The sequence below is a fragment of the Phascolarctos cinereus genome, unplaced genomic scaffold (genome assembly GCF_003287225.1).
Source record: "Phascolarctos cinereus isolate Bilbo 61053 unplaced genomic scaffold, phaCin_HiC Scaffold_4;HRSCAF=312, whole genome shotgun sequence".
Lineage (NCBI taxonomy): Eukaryota > Metazoa > Chordata > Mammalia > Diprotodontia > Phascolarctidae > Phascolarctos > Phascolarctos cinereus.
This window is the reverse complement of record NW_027555847.1, coordinates 307,967,267-307,981,369: the sequence shown is the minus strand read 5'-3', so window position 1 is coordinate 307,981,369 and position 14,103 is coordinate 307,967,267. Positions and strand designations below refer to the sequence as shown.

Sequence of the window (14,103 nt, the reverse complement as noted above, 5' to 3'; positions counted from 1 at the left end):
GAGACATATACATATATTCCACTTAATTCACTTCAGCAAACATTTATTAAATGCCTGCTATGTGCAAGGTATGCAATGGAGCATGTGTTAGTATCCATGAAATGTCAGGAGATGTCTAGAAAGCCTGAGAACATGTTGGGTCGGTCCCCCATAGAGGATGTTTAGGAAGATATGATCAAAAGCTGTGACAGATGAGAGACTAGGGATGGGTTAGGGCCTATATCCCTGGTGAAAGGAGCTACATTGGTGAGATGACAGATCCATCAAAGTAATGAAAAATGTGGCAAGTGCTTTTTAACACAAAGTTTTCAAGTTTTCTGACAAGCTCCTAAAAGACGATGTCTCTCAGTAGTAGCCTTTTTCATTTGTCCTCTACCTATCGCAGACACTGCATCCCATAAAAAGCTATTTACCACATTTTTGTTGTTTGGGTTTTTTTTTCCCATTGTGTCTACCTCTTTTGTGTATCTTTAGGGGTTTCTTGGCAAAGATACTTGGAATGGTTTACCATTTTCTGCAGCTCATTTTACAGATGTGAATTAAAGCAAACAGAGTTAAGTGACTTCACCAGGATCAAATAGCTAGTGAGTATCCAAGGCTGGATTTGAACTCAGGAAGATGAATCTTCCTGACTCCAGTCCTGACACCACCTAACTGCCCCATTTCTCCCATAATTACTTTTACATAAGGTATTATCTGAGCCAAATGGGTTTTCATACTGACTTGCATTTAGAAAGGCAAAAAAAAAGAACACGGTTTCCCTTAGTCTTGCATTAGCAAAAAATGCTTGCTCCCTGTGTTAAATGATCTTCTTTCAGTAAGTTTTTAAATAAAAAAGTTAAGGCTAGCTGCTAATCTTATTTGTGGTGGACCATTTCTTTGTCTTAATAGTAGAGTCATGGGCCTTTGCACAATGAAAAGGTCACCTGGTTAAATTCTCTTTCGACTTCAGTTTGTTTTGTTGAAGTTCATCCTACAGGTTGTCTTTTGACAATGTTGGAATTTTAAAATCCCAGCCATTTATCTCACCAGTCCACTTGGTGTGTATTTCAGAGATAAAAGGATGACTAGTAACTGAATGACAACAGATATCCGGGAAGCTGGGCAAGCACAAATTCACCTTGATAGAATACAAACACAGTCTGGCTTTCGCAGGTTATTCATTACCTTTAGGAGTAGAGCTCACATATTGATTGCATGTAGATACTCCAAAGGAGAAGTAGAAATATCCTTTATCAGAGATGGAACTTCTGTGTGAGGAGAATTAGCTGTCATTTCTCTTATGAGGGTTATATATTTTTCTTGGCATCCGATCTTTCTCAGAGAAGAGTTCTCTTCAAAGTATCCCTTGAACAGTATTATTTGGTATAAAGATGCTTTCTGTAGTGGATGGACCTTCTTGATTATTGTTGTCTTTTATGTTAATAGGAAACTCAAGTGTATTATTTTTGTTTTCTTTGAAGCAAACAACAGGTCCAGTGGAAGAAGAGAGTGGAAACATTTGTCAAGTTGGTGATAGCTAACTTGAGTCTGGTTTGAGTTTTTCAGAATGAGAATCGGTAATAATTTCCCTGGTTTACAGAGACAGGGAGCATTCAAATGAAGATATAACTATGGAGCAGAGCTATTGGATTTGGGCCACTGTTTCTTGGATGCCTTTATGGATTTGGCAACTGATCTTTTTGGATGGACGTGGGTAAGGGAGCAGAGTGGTGGAAATGAATAGTGCCTGAAACCAATTTAGCTGAAATAATCATCTTAGTGGGATTAGTATATTTTTTGCAGAGATACAAGATGTAGTTGATAGAGGGCTATGTTTGAATTTCAAAGACCTGGGTTCACATTCTACATCTTACATACACTAGCTGTAGGATTATAGGCAAGTCATTTGCCTATTGGTGCCCCAGACAATTCTCTAAGGCTACAAACTACAGATGAGTCAGAATAGAGAAAATTTCCCTATACTGATAAAATTATACTCCTAGATAAATAAATAAAATATTTTTACTTAAATTGAATTCAGTTTAACCAACATTTATAACTTACCATGTACAGGGCACTGTGCTAGACACTAGAGGAGACGCAAAGTTTAGATAAGACAGTTCTTTTCTTCATGGAATTTACAGTCTAATGGAGTGGATGGGTAGGGGAACGAGACATAGATCCATAGCTTTAGTACATAATTATACATGACATACATATTAGAGAGATATAGAAAAAAAGTGACACGTGAGGTCTGAGGGGAAGATTATGACACACTAGGGTAGATGGAGGGATCAGGTAAGGCTCTGTGAAGGAGATAAAACTTGGGTTGGACATAAGAAAGATGGATAAGAGTTCAATGGGGAAAAGAGAATGGGAAGATGTCTCAATCAAGAAGAATTTGTTAAGCAGAATATTAGAGGGGAGAGATGGTGCTAATGGGTACTATGAAGGATTTCATGGAGAATGTTGGTGCCTGACCTAAGCCTTGGAGGAATCCAAGGTTTTGTGTTGTGTAGCCTAGGTTTTATATTATCCTAGAGGCAATAGGGAGGCAATGAAGTTCTTTACAGCAGAGAAAAGACATGGCCAGATGTATGCCTTTTTTTTCAGGCGTGGAAGTGAGAAAGCACAGAGTGTTTGGGAGGGTAGTATAGAGTTTAGTTTGGCTAAAAGCTAAAGCAAGTGGCAGTGAGACAAGGCAGGAAAGGGAGTGTTATGTCAGATCGTGGAAGTCTTGGGAAATCAGGAAAAGGAATTTGATCACTTAGTAGAGTATAATGAATACCTGAAGTTTTAAAGCAGAAAGAGATGAGACCTGAGCAATGAATAAGGATGATTAATCCAGTGATATATAGGCTTAATGATGATAAAATAAAATATACTTTGTTAGATAAAAATCAGCAGTTACAAACACATTTTACATTTACACACACACAAACATATACACACAAGTCAATTCTTGATAATTTGCATGCATGCATTTAGTCTGATTGTTTTTACCAAATTTTTAATCTAAATTTGTCTCCTATTAAACATTTTGGGGATTACTCCCCCATCCAAAGAATGGATGGAACTGAAATTATTTGTATTTATGTTGTATTTTTTGTTGATTTGGGATTAAAGGGAACATTCTTTCCTCCATCTCTGACCAAAACAGATAACAGAATTAACTGTATATTTTAGGTTTCATTTTGTACATATTATTATAAATCTAGTCTTCACTTTCCCTTTGGGAGGAGAAGCTTGAGTTGCCTTATATACACCAGGCAGGGCCAGCAAGCACCTGGTTAAACAGAAGGAATGACCATTGCTACTTTTATCAGGACTCTACACCCCACAACATACAGCATGTATAAATGCTTTGGAATTATTATGAACACGTACATGAAGCTTGAGAAGAGGGAGTGGATCCATATAATACCCTCTGGAGAAAACTTTTGGCTTTGTTCCCATGGGAGTAGAGATTCTTCTTGGAGAACTGCTGATTGTCTCCAGTCAATCATTTCTCTACCAAGGGAAGAGACAAATACAACAAGGTGGTGGAGGAGTTCTGGTCTACTCAGTCCAAGAAACACATGTTCCTTGAAACAAAGGGCAAAAATAATGTAATTTGTAGATAATGAGTTAGTGTGCTGGCTCAGACAATGATCATTGGTTCTTTCCTCAAACAAACTCTGTGTTGTAGGTGGTACAGATTTTATGATCCCTATTTTAGTCTAGTTTCTGATGTGAATTAATTTTATTTTGGTACTTGTATACATAAATGGTCATGTTTCAATTTGTGTGGGTTCTTCCTTCACTGAGATAGATCATAATCCTTCCATGCTGAGGCAGATGGTTTAATGCCATGGCCAAAGATTGCCTATACCCTTCCCTGTGATAAGCTTCTCTCATCTTCATACAATAGGCATGTCATCCATTCTATCCTAGACCTCTTAATTTGGTAGATTCTTTCAGAGATTCCATAATGCTAGTACAGTCTTTTAGAGCTCAAGACTACTAGCATACCATCAGGGCAGAATTTTAGCAGTAGACTCATTTTAATCATAAAAATAGGTTCTATGATTCTAAGACACACTGTAATATTACATATATATATATATATATACATGTATATATTATATGTAGATATATATTCTCTTCATAAGTAGCATTAATGAAGCATTAATTGGGTGGAGACAAAGGCACTCATTTGCTTAGAAACCCAGGACTTCCAAGGCTCCAAGTTTGGCAGTACTGCTGAGAAAAGTCAGAGCAACCTAGCCAAGATAAATCCGTGCAGTGATGTTGCTATGTGATAGGAAGCAACAACAGTGTGACATGCCTGTGGATATCAGGCATTCTTGTAAAAACCACAAAGCTGAGATTTGGTCTTGCACCACTAGTCCACAGTTCTGTTAAATAACAACCCAGAACACAAGTTTTAAATCAGCTCTCAGTGCCAAGAACAATTCCCACCAAAGGCTATTAAATCTTTAGCCAGAGGCTTAAACTGGACCTGCTTTATTCTTGAAAATCAAGCAATGGAGGAGTGATGTGACTCAGTTCATTTTACCATGAAAATGAGATCTTTGTGGTTCAAGATTGATAGGAAATTTATTCTGCCCAAAACATGACAGTTAATTGAGTTTGATAACTAGATGCCACATCCACTGAGTGCATGTTCTAAGAAAAGGTCATAAGGGAAATGTGTGTGTGTGTGTGTGTGTGTATCTGTGTGTGTGTATATATATATATACATATATATGTACATATATATACATATATATGTATATGTATATGTATGTGTGTATGTATATGTATATATATAGCTGTAGTCTTCCTAATAGTTTCATCGATGATCAGGGAGGAAAAACCCAAGATTTTGTGGTTCATTTCTTCTAGAGTGTGTATACAAAGTCCACTAGGAGGTAGTTTTATGCTGATAGAGAAGTGCTCAACTTAAAAAGTAATTCACTAGTCTGCAATAGGCTTTGAGTTTTCAAATAAAATATAAATATTGTGGGAATGATAAGTCTTTGACCAGAGAATGGATTAATAATGGGTTTTATACTCAGTCTTTATATAAACTCGTTCTGATTTGGTCTTTACTTTTATATTGCTCTAACTTCTTTTGCTAATGATAAGATGGTAACATACCAGGAAATAGTTATATATAGTTTTCCCTACCTTTAAAATATTTGTCATTATTTTTCTCAACTTTTTTTAAAGGAGAAAAACTAAAAGCAAAGGCTGAGGGTTGTGGTTGGGATTGAGGGAAGAAGGGTAAGCACAGCAAAAGAAAATAGAATTAAAAGGTAACTAAGGTTAATGTGAACATTGGTTTCTGCTGAATGAAAAGATGCTGATCAGAGATTACTTCTCTTGGTCCTTTCTTTGTGGCAGTCTGGGAGGTAAGACAGGGGTTCCCTAACATCTGCCATTACAAGGAGTGAGAGGGAGGGGACAACAGAGTTCTGTAGTGGTAGTGTGATGCTAGGCTTAAATATTCCCAGGCCTTGGGGAAGTGGGGAGGATGGAGTGGAAGGACTGCCTACAGAGGAGAACAAAACCCTCTTTGTTCCTGGCATAATTGCCCAAACCTGGGCTTCTAAAGATATTCCTTCTTGCTTCTGTACATTTATATAATCCTTTGAAGGCTGTCTTCACAATATTGGGAATCACTTGTCTCTGGCTTGACTGTATGATTTGAGTGAAGTTCTTTTGCTGCATTAAAAACAAAGGAGAGAGGAGAGAAGAAGAGAGAAGAGGAGAGAGACAGAAAGACAGAAAGAAAGATGCACAGTCTTTTGGGAGGCAGTGGTAGGGGATGAGTTCCTGAATACCTTGAGTTCCTTATTCCTCTAAGAGGAGTAATAAGCAATTTCAAATGGCCGACTTGTTTTGTGATGCAAATTGGGCATATTAGCAAAAGAAGTCACAGGAGCCAATATTTTTTGAATTCTGATCCAATCTTTTCCCTTAAAGAGTCAGTCTGCTCTCACTAACACAACCAATTACATAACTTTTTAAAAAATCCAAATAGTATTTATGCATTCATCATTTTCAAAGAGTGACATTTTTAAGCTGACAGTTGCCTTTGATTCAGTATTTAGTCTAAACCACACATTGACACACATGGATAGTGTTTATATAAGAAAGCAAAAGCATTACTAACATGGTATGAGGTGGTAGGCAAGGATGGTTATCAAAAAAGTAAGCCTTTCTCTGTATCCCATTTTATAAATAATTTGGGTGAGTTGAGTGTCCAATGCAACAACCTTCCTTTGATGAAGGCACAAAGAAAATTAAACCAAAATTCATATTTTCTTATAACTTATGTATATGTGAGAAAGGCAGCATGGTGGTATGGATATAGAACCGGCCTCAAAGTCAGGAAGACCTGGGTTTGAATTCTATTTTTGACAAATAATGATTGTGATACTGAGCAAGTCACTTAACTCTCAGTGTCCCTTGGCACCTCTCAGACTCTCAAGAGGGAGTTTCCTTCCTGGCAATTCTCTACACTAATGATATCACATTTTCAGACCAAAAATAAATGTGTGTATAAACTTGCACTGAATCAGAATTTTAGAGCTGGGAATAGATCTCTGAGGACATTTCAATCAAATCAAGCATCCTTCTGTTTAAAGCAAGAAACTTGAAGGAGAGAGAAACGGTCTTTGTCTAAGGTCATACAATTAGTTACTTGCAGAGCAGCAACAAGAAACCAGGTCACCTAAGTGACCACACCTCTTGCATTATAAAGGAGTACTGATAAATAGAACTATTTGGTATGATTTTACATATGTATACATATATATGTCAAGCCATACTATACTATACTATGCATACTTCCATTTATATATAAATATTTACTTATATTATCTTTTATACTTCTCTCTCTATATCTATATCTATCTGTGTCAAATGGTGACTTTCTATAGTGCAGGGTAGGGAGGGAGGGAGAGAAACAGTTCAGAACTAAAAATGTAATACAAATAAATACAATTTAAATATAAAGGAATCATGCTTTTAAGTTGTATGGAAGCTGTGGTATACAATGCTGACCATCAAATTGAAAGGTAAAAAAAATTGACTTTAGGATATTTATTAGTGGCCAAATGTTTGGTATTATATAGATAAAAAGCTGGATGAATTATTGAATTTTTCAGTTGTCATCAAGATGTGTGGCATCATGTCAACAGCCAGAATCAAGATTTTCACTTGGATGCACTGATCATTGCCAATTTTTCTTAAAATTGATGATTACTGCATCATTTATAGTGGTTACTTGTTAGTGAAACTTCCTTTTGTAACATCAATGCAACAACCTTCCTTTGATGAAGGCATACAGAAAATTAAACTGAATTCATATGTCTATCAGCAATGCTTCCCATAAAAACAAATGGCGTATGGCTCTATAATGCTTCTAGAAGAACAAGAATCAAAAATATTCTGAGTTAAAATCAAAAGGTGAGAAAAGATTGAACATGGCACTTTCAGGCAACTGGGAATCAACTTCAACCAGGTCTCCAGGAAACGAGACATAACATGTGCATGAGCAGCAATAATTATAGATTCTAAAGAAATTCCACATATAATAACAAATATCCCTAAAGACAAGGAATTTTATTACAGGAGCACATAAACTTGGTGAACAGGCAATTTGGGGGATATTATGTATATTTTCCATTAAATATCCAAAGCTCTTTTTCTTCAACACTCCTACATCAATTTATGATGAATAGGCCGTTAGAGGCAGCATGACGTAGTGGAAACAGTGCTGGACTTGACATCAGAAGAAGTGGGTTCCAGCCCTGACTCTGCTACCTACCAGCTATGTGATCTAGGGCAAATCTTTTAACTCCTCTGAGCCTCAACTTTAACATCTGTGAAGTGGGTTTAATAATTCTTGTACCATTTTTCCTGTAGGGTTATTGTAAGGATCTGATGAACAAATGTACATGAAAACATATTGTAGTCACAAAGTGCTACAGAAATATAAGCAATTACTCTTACATGTTCTATTGAATGTATAAATACATTCTATTTCAGATGTGTTCAAGTTTCTTAAAAGAGTTAAGTATCCTTAGGCTGTTAAGTCACTTTTTTTCTCTACTTTTACAGCAATATGAGAATTGGAGGCCAAATCAGCCAGACAGCTTTTTTTCTTCTGGAGAAGACTGTGTAGTAATAATTTGGCATGAGAATGGTCAGTGGAATGATGTCCCGTGCAATTACCATCTCACTTATACATGCAAGAAAGGAACAGGTAATTCTCTCAACATGAAAAAAATATATATTTTGAATTAATGTGTATTTGAATTGTCATGCATCTGGAGAGAAAATTAACCACTTTTTCAGGGCCCCACAAAAATTGCATAATAGCTGGGAAACTACTCCATCCTCATATCCTTTACTTCACTCTTCTGATACTTGGGCAGAGCTTACTTCTAAACTCATTTGTCACTCTGGCTTCTTTAATTCTCAAGTTTATTCTGAATCCATAATACAAATGCTGCCCAACCATATTTATTTTTCGTAAAAACCTTTGGGAGCATATTGTAAAGCATTCATTAAACTTGCTATCATTGTGGTTTTTATCATGGTGGGACTAGAATTAGTCTTAGCCCTTCTATGAAGGATGGAAAAAATTAGACCAACTAAACTTTTTAGTTAAGTACAGTTTTAGTCTGTCATACAAATATGGCAGCTAGATATTCCTTCCGAATATTGTAGTGCAGTGATTATGCAATTGAGGAGGGCAAGGATACAGCTACTTTGATGCTTGGACTTCTGTTGTTCAAGCTTCCATTAGAAGTTTCATGCAGCAGATAAGAAAGTGTTACAAGGCTTTCCTTTCTGATAAATTGTTCTTCTACTCACTTTTTTGCTAAGCAATTTATACCATGTATATGTATAGGTGTGTATGTATATGTGTGTCCCTTTAGGGAAGGGAGGTGTTAGGGGCTGTTGTAGAAGCCAGAAGTGAATACAAGGGAACCACTGCCACACTGGGACTGAGGAAATTTACTCCTTTTCACTTGTTCTCTCTTCTTTGTTTGATAGACTCATTTCTAGCAAACGTTCAATCAAAGTGCAATGAAAATAAGCTATTTTTGTCTGGAGATAGACACATTATGAAAGTACAGGTAACAAATAAGATTTAATGGCAAGGGGCAGCTCTGTGACATAGTGGATAGAATGCTGGGCCTGGAATCAGGACGACTCATCTTCCTGGGTTTGAATCTGGCCTCAGAAGCTTACCAACTGTGTGACCCTGGGCAAGTCACTTAACCCTGTCTGCCTCAGTTTCCTCATCTTTGAAATGAGCTGGAGAAGGAAATGGCAAATCACTCCAGTATCTTTGCCAAGAAAACCCCAAATGGGGTCACAAAGAGTCAGACACGAGTGAAAATGACTAAACAACAGCAAAATGGCAAGAGATGCCAGTTCTCCAGGCAGTGGTGAGGCAAATCACTCCTTAAGTGCAACAACAAGCCAGACAAAGCTCCACCTTCTCATGTTTATCACTCAGTTCAGGGTAGTAGCACTCTTCCCTTACAAGCCGTAGCTAGCTTCCATCCCTTCCCTCTGGTATTCCAAAGTTCTTGTCAAAGCTACCCTTAATTCTCATATCCTATGATCCTTCAGTACCTCCTTCCAACTGGGAAAAATTATACTCCTCATCAGCAGCTATGCAGGGCTACGTCCATTTGTGTATGTGTATATATGTGTATATGTATGTGTGTAGAGATAGTAGAGAGTAGTAAATTAACTTTTGGGCTTGGAGTCAGGAAGACCTGAGTTCAGAGTCCAGCCTCAGACACTCACTAACTGTGTGACCCTGGGCAAGTTGTTTACCCTTGTTTGCCTTAATCCACTGGAGAAGGAAATGACAAACCACTCGAGTATCTTTGCCAAGAAAACCCCATACAGGGGCACAAAGAATTGGACGTAACTGAATGACTGAACAACAACAGGAAAACCTGATTAATTTAACAAAAGTTAATTCAAAAGTACTTAAACTTATTTTCAAGCTAAGTGTTCAATTAGTTTTCACTGGATAATACAAATCCTGTTAGTTTAATAATTGTTTTATTTTGTTTTTCTTTTCCAGTCCCTTGAGTTTCAAATTAATAAGGGTTCTTTGTTGTGTGCTAGTATTGGCTAATATAGGATGGTGGTGGGTAGAATTTCCTAGGAAAAAAGAGAAATCATAACCAATGTTTATAGGCTTCCCTGTCCACTTTTTTTCCTTTTGGTTGGCTCAGAAGTTGAAAACTCTTCGTTTGGGGATTGCTATTTATTATGATGACCCGTGTTCACTCTCTCCACTAAGGACAGAACAAGAGGAAATGGGGAATTAAGTTGGAGCAGAAAGGATATTGATCAGAAATGAAAGAGGGCTTCCAGATTGTGAAGCTGTGGGCTTGTTTTATATTCTAAGTTCCTTGAGGGTGAGGGCTGTTACAGTGGAAACTTCTTTGTCTAGTATCATATGGAAGTGGGTATTAAATAAGGAACTTTCTGTCTTTGACGATGATGAGAGACAGTGATTAGCCTGGAACTGATTACTCTTTAAAGGAAAACTTCTGTGGTCTGTCAAGAAAAACAGTAGCTCTGCTCAGAAATGTGGTATCGTAGTGTAGTGGAAAAACTACTGGGCCTGGAATCAAGAGAGCAGGGTTCAAATCCTATCCATGTGAGCATACCTGAATCTCCATTTCCTCATTTAAAATATGGAAGTGAAAATACTGGCCCTACCTAGGTCACAAGGTAGTTGTGAGAAAAGTGCTCTGGAAATCCTCCAGCACTGCACAAATATGAGTTTGTGGAATCCCACCTTTGGTTGTTCTGTAGGGCAGCAGTATGTTGACCTCTGCCATTTTTTTCCCTCCTCTTCCATTAGGAACAGTCTACAATATAAGTACAGGACCAATACTTGTTTACTGGAAATGTTTTCAGAGTATTCCTACCTAGAGGATGAAATGAACTTATATTAACATGGAGCCCTATGGTCTCATAACAAAAACAGAATGAAAAATTTTATAATTCGATTCAAACTAGTCTTGTGGCATAGATTTCTGAATTCTAAATGGTTCCTTTAGTTACAGATGATTCGATTTGATGCCTTAAATCCTGAGATTAAATCATATGAAGTATAGTATTTAGGATTTATTTGAAAATGACTCTTATTTTTCTTTAGTTGCTTGCGGCCAACCCCCTGTTGTAGAAAATGCCAAGACCTTTGGAAAGATGAAACCTCGTTATGAAATCAACTCTCTGATTAGATACCACTGCAAAGATGGTTTCATTCAACGCCACCTTCCAACTATCCGGTGTCTAGGAAATGGAAGATGGGCTTTGCCTAAAATTACCTGCCAGAACCGTAAGTGGTCATTTAGAAAGAACGGACAGCCCTGCTTTAACAACTATTAACCACCCACAATATTCCACCTACGGTATCGGTAGTTTCAGGTACGGAGCAAGTAATATTGTTATGTTCTCTTTCTTTTTTTCCTTTCATATAGCATCCACATACCAAAGGACTTATTCTAAGAAACATTTAAAAAATTCCTCATCAACCAAGGACAATTCGATAAATTCACCGAAACACTATCATCGCTGGAGCAGGAGGTGGCAGGACTCAAGGCGCTGATCCCTCAAATGGTGAACATGGATTTTCATCATTTCAGCCAAAGTCCTAACTTACTGTGCCTTTCCTATCACTTTTAGAAGTATTATCAGATTGTTCTGAAATTTTGGATCAGCATCCAGTAACTTTGGGCCATGGTGCTCACAAAACATTTCAAATGAAAGTATTGGAATTTAACAGGAAAGTTTGAAAAAAGGGAAAAAAGAAAAATGAGGTAAGGAAAAAAAAAGCTATTTCCAGCCTATTCAATTTCTTTAGTTTTCTATATGCCTCCAGTGGGGACCATTTTATAATGTATACCAGCCTACTGTACTATTTAAACAGCTCAATTTCAGCACCAATGACAATGTAAATAAGATGATTTAATGTTGTTTTTAATCTTGTATATAAAATGAAAAGTCACACTAAGTTCAGGCATATTTAATGATGATTATATGGCCTCAGAGGTCTTTAATCATTGACTCAGCTGCTTTTATGTAGTTTGTTTAGGCTGGAAATGGTTTCAATTACTCTGTATATGTCAACAAGCCTGAGAATGGCTCTTACTGGACACAGCTAAGCAAGCCTGTAGGACGCTGCACCACTCTCTGCCATGGGTGCAGCCTGCTTCCCTATGAAGCTAGGGACAGTAGCACGTGAAGAGGAATCAAGGCTCAACTAGGGACTGCAACATGGAACATTTTTGGACTGCAACATGGAACATTTTTGGACTGCATTCTATCTTCATTACTCAACAAGAAAGGATTACAGAAAGGACTTTCCTATGGCCAAGAGCATCTTTAGGGGTCAAAGTGCTAATTATTAACTCAACCAGGTTCACTTTCTAATGGTTTTCACAACGCTAACTAGTTTTCAGTTACCGATTTCTGCATTTCAAATGGATATAGACCTGAGGCTTTTTTTTTTTAAGGTTAAAAACGATAGCAACAACAACAGCAACAATGATACACACACAGAGAAAATAATTTTGTATATATAACCATTTTTAATCTTTTATAAAGTTATGAATGTTTATGTATGAATGCTGCAGCTGTGACACATACATAAATAAATGAAGTAAGCCATACGGATTTAATTTATTGGATGTTATTTTCCCCCATGATCAGAAAATTGACCTAGTTTAGTGGTTACTTTTCAGTGTTAGTCCCCACATTTTCCCTCATCCTGTTTGGTTCCGTGTAATGTACGTGCTTTGTCCCTGACAAAATAATGTGACAAATAAAGTGCATCATTTGTTTATTATGAAAAGAGTGAAAAATGTGTATAGCTTACAGAAGATGGTATTGTCCCAGTCTAGGCAAGAAGAGTATACTCGGAAATAGCATAGGCAATTCTTCATGTTAGATGGAGTCAGCATAGGACTCCCTACCTTATCCTTCCCCTTTCAGTCCACTCCCTTTAATCTGGGTAGTTAACTGCTGAAGGTGACTTAGAAACATCACCCACTAAATGTAACCTTTAAAAAAAATCACCCTGTAATGTAAAGAAGGCAATGGGATCTTCCGCTCCTTTAGGGTACAAAGACTGTGAGAAGAATAGAGAACAAATGCAAAGTTGAAGTAGGACAGTAATTCAAACAGATGACCTCTCATTCATGTACACCTGCCATGGCTTACAAGAAGGTACAGTGGCTACAATGATACATCGTCTTTAAGGAACTCCCACTGGCTGCTGCAGTCAATGTAATCACACCTTTGGGTGTTCTAGAAGGCAATACGACCAGTGTTGACCTGTATGTTTTCTTTTCTCTTCCATTACAATGCACATAATACTTTCCTATATTTATATTATAACTTGTATAGTGTATAATGTGAATGTCTGGTTTTTTTTTGTGAATGAAAATCTAAAATCTTTGTAACTTTTATATCTACTTTTGTTTCACCAAAGAAACCTAAAAATCTTGTTTTGCTATACTGTGATTTGTCTTGTTCTTTCATGACTCTGAATCCAGTTGGGTGCCAATACCTTCACAATGCATCGCCATTAAATCATTTCTAGAAGGTACTGATTAATTGAAAGAGATTAATTAAATTCCCTTATGCAGGGAGTTGGGAAAGGGGGTGATTGCAGCTATATCTTTGATAATACAAAGCACAGTGAAGAGCTGAAATTCTTATGCAGATATTTTTAGAACTTTCTCTGACATCCTTCCTCTTCTCCCTCAGCACACATTTGTCTCAGTTTCACAAAGGGCCAGCAATAGATACACACAGTATGACAATCTTAATGTTCGCTATGTTTGGATTTTACAGTACATGACATTTTCACTGTCAAGCTGAGACAATACAGTACTGAATATCCTGGCTGACCAATTAGTGTGAAGGTATTCAGTAGTCTATGATATAGGTCAACTTGAGAGGAAGAAACAAATTATCATCTAGAGGGTTTGTTTCTGGGTTTCTTTTGACTCAGTATCATTATTTATCAACAGGGAAATATAATCAAGAATATACTTTACAGGTGATTTAAAAAAAATC

At 37.1% G+C, this 14,103-nt stretch overlaps 1 protein-coding gene across 2 annotated transcripts in view; it reads left to right on the top strand.

Moving 5' to 3' along the window:
- VCAN (versican) overlaps positions 1-13,545 on the top strand; it is a 137,146-nt gene extending 123,601 nt beyond the window's left edge. For both annotated transcript variants that reach the window (XM_021007938.2, XM_021007946.2), the window contains 3 exons: positions 8,095-8,239; positions 11,177-11,359; positions 11,502-13,545. In XM_021007938.2, the coding sequence (XP_020863597.1) occupies positions 8,095-8,239; positions 11,177-11,359; positions 11,502-11,629 (456 nt within the window). In that variant the 3' untranslated portion in view covers positions 11,630-13,545. The remainder of the gene's footprint in view (positions 1-8,094; positions 8,240-11,176; positions 11,360-11,501) is intronic.
- The last annotated feature ends 558 nt before the right edge of the window (positions 13,546-14,103 follow it).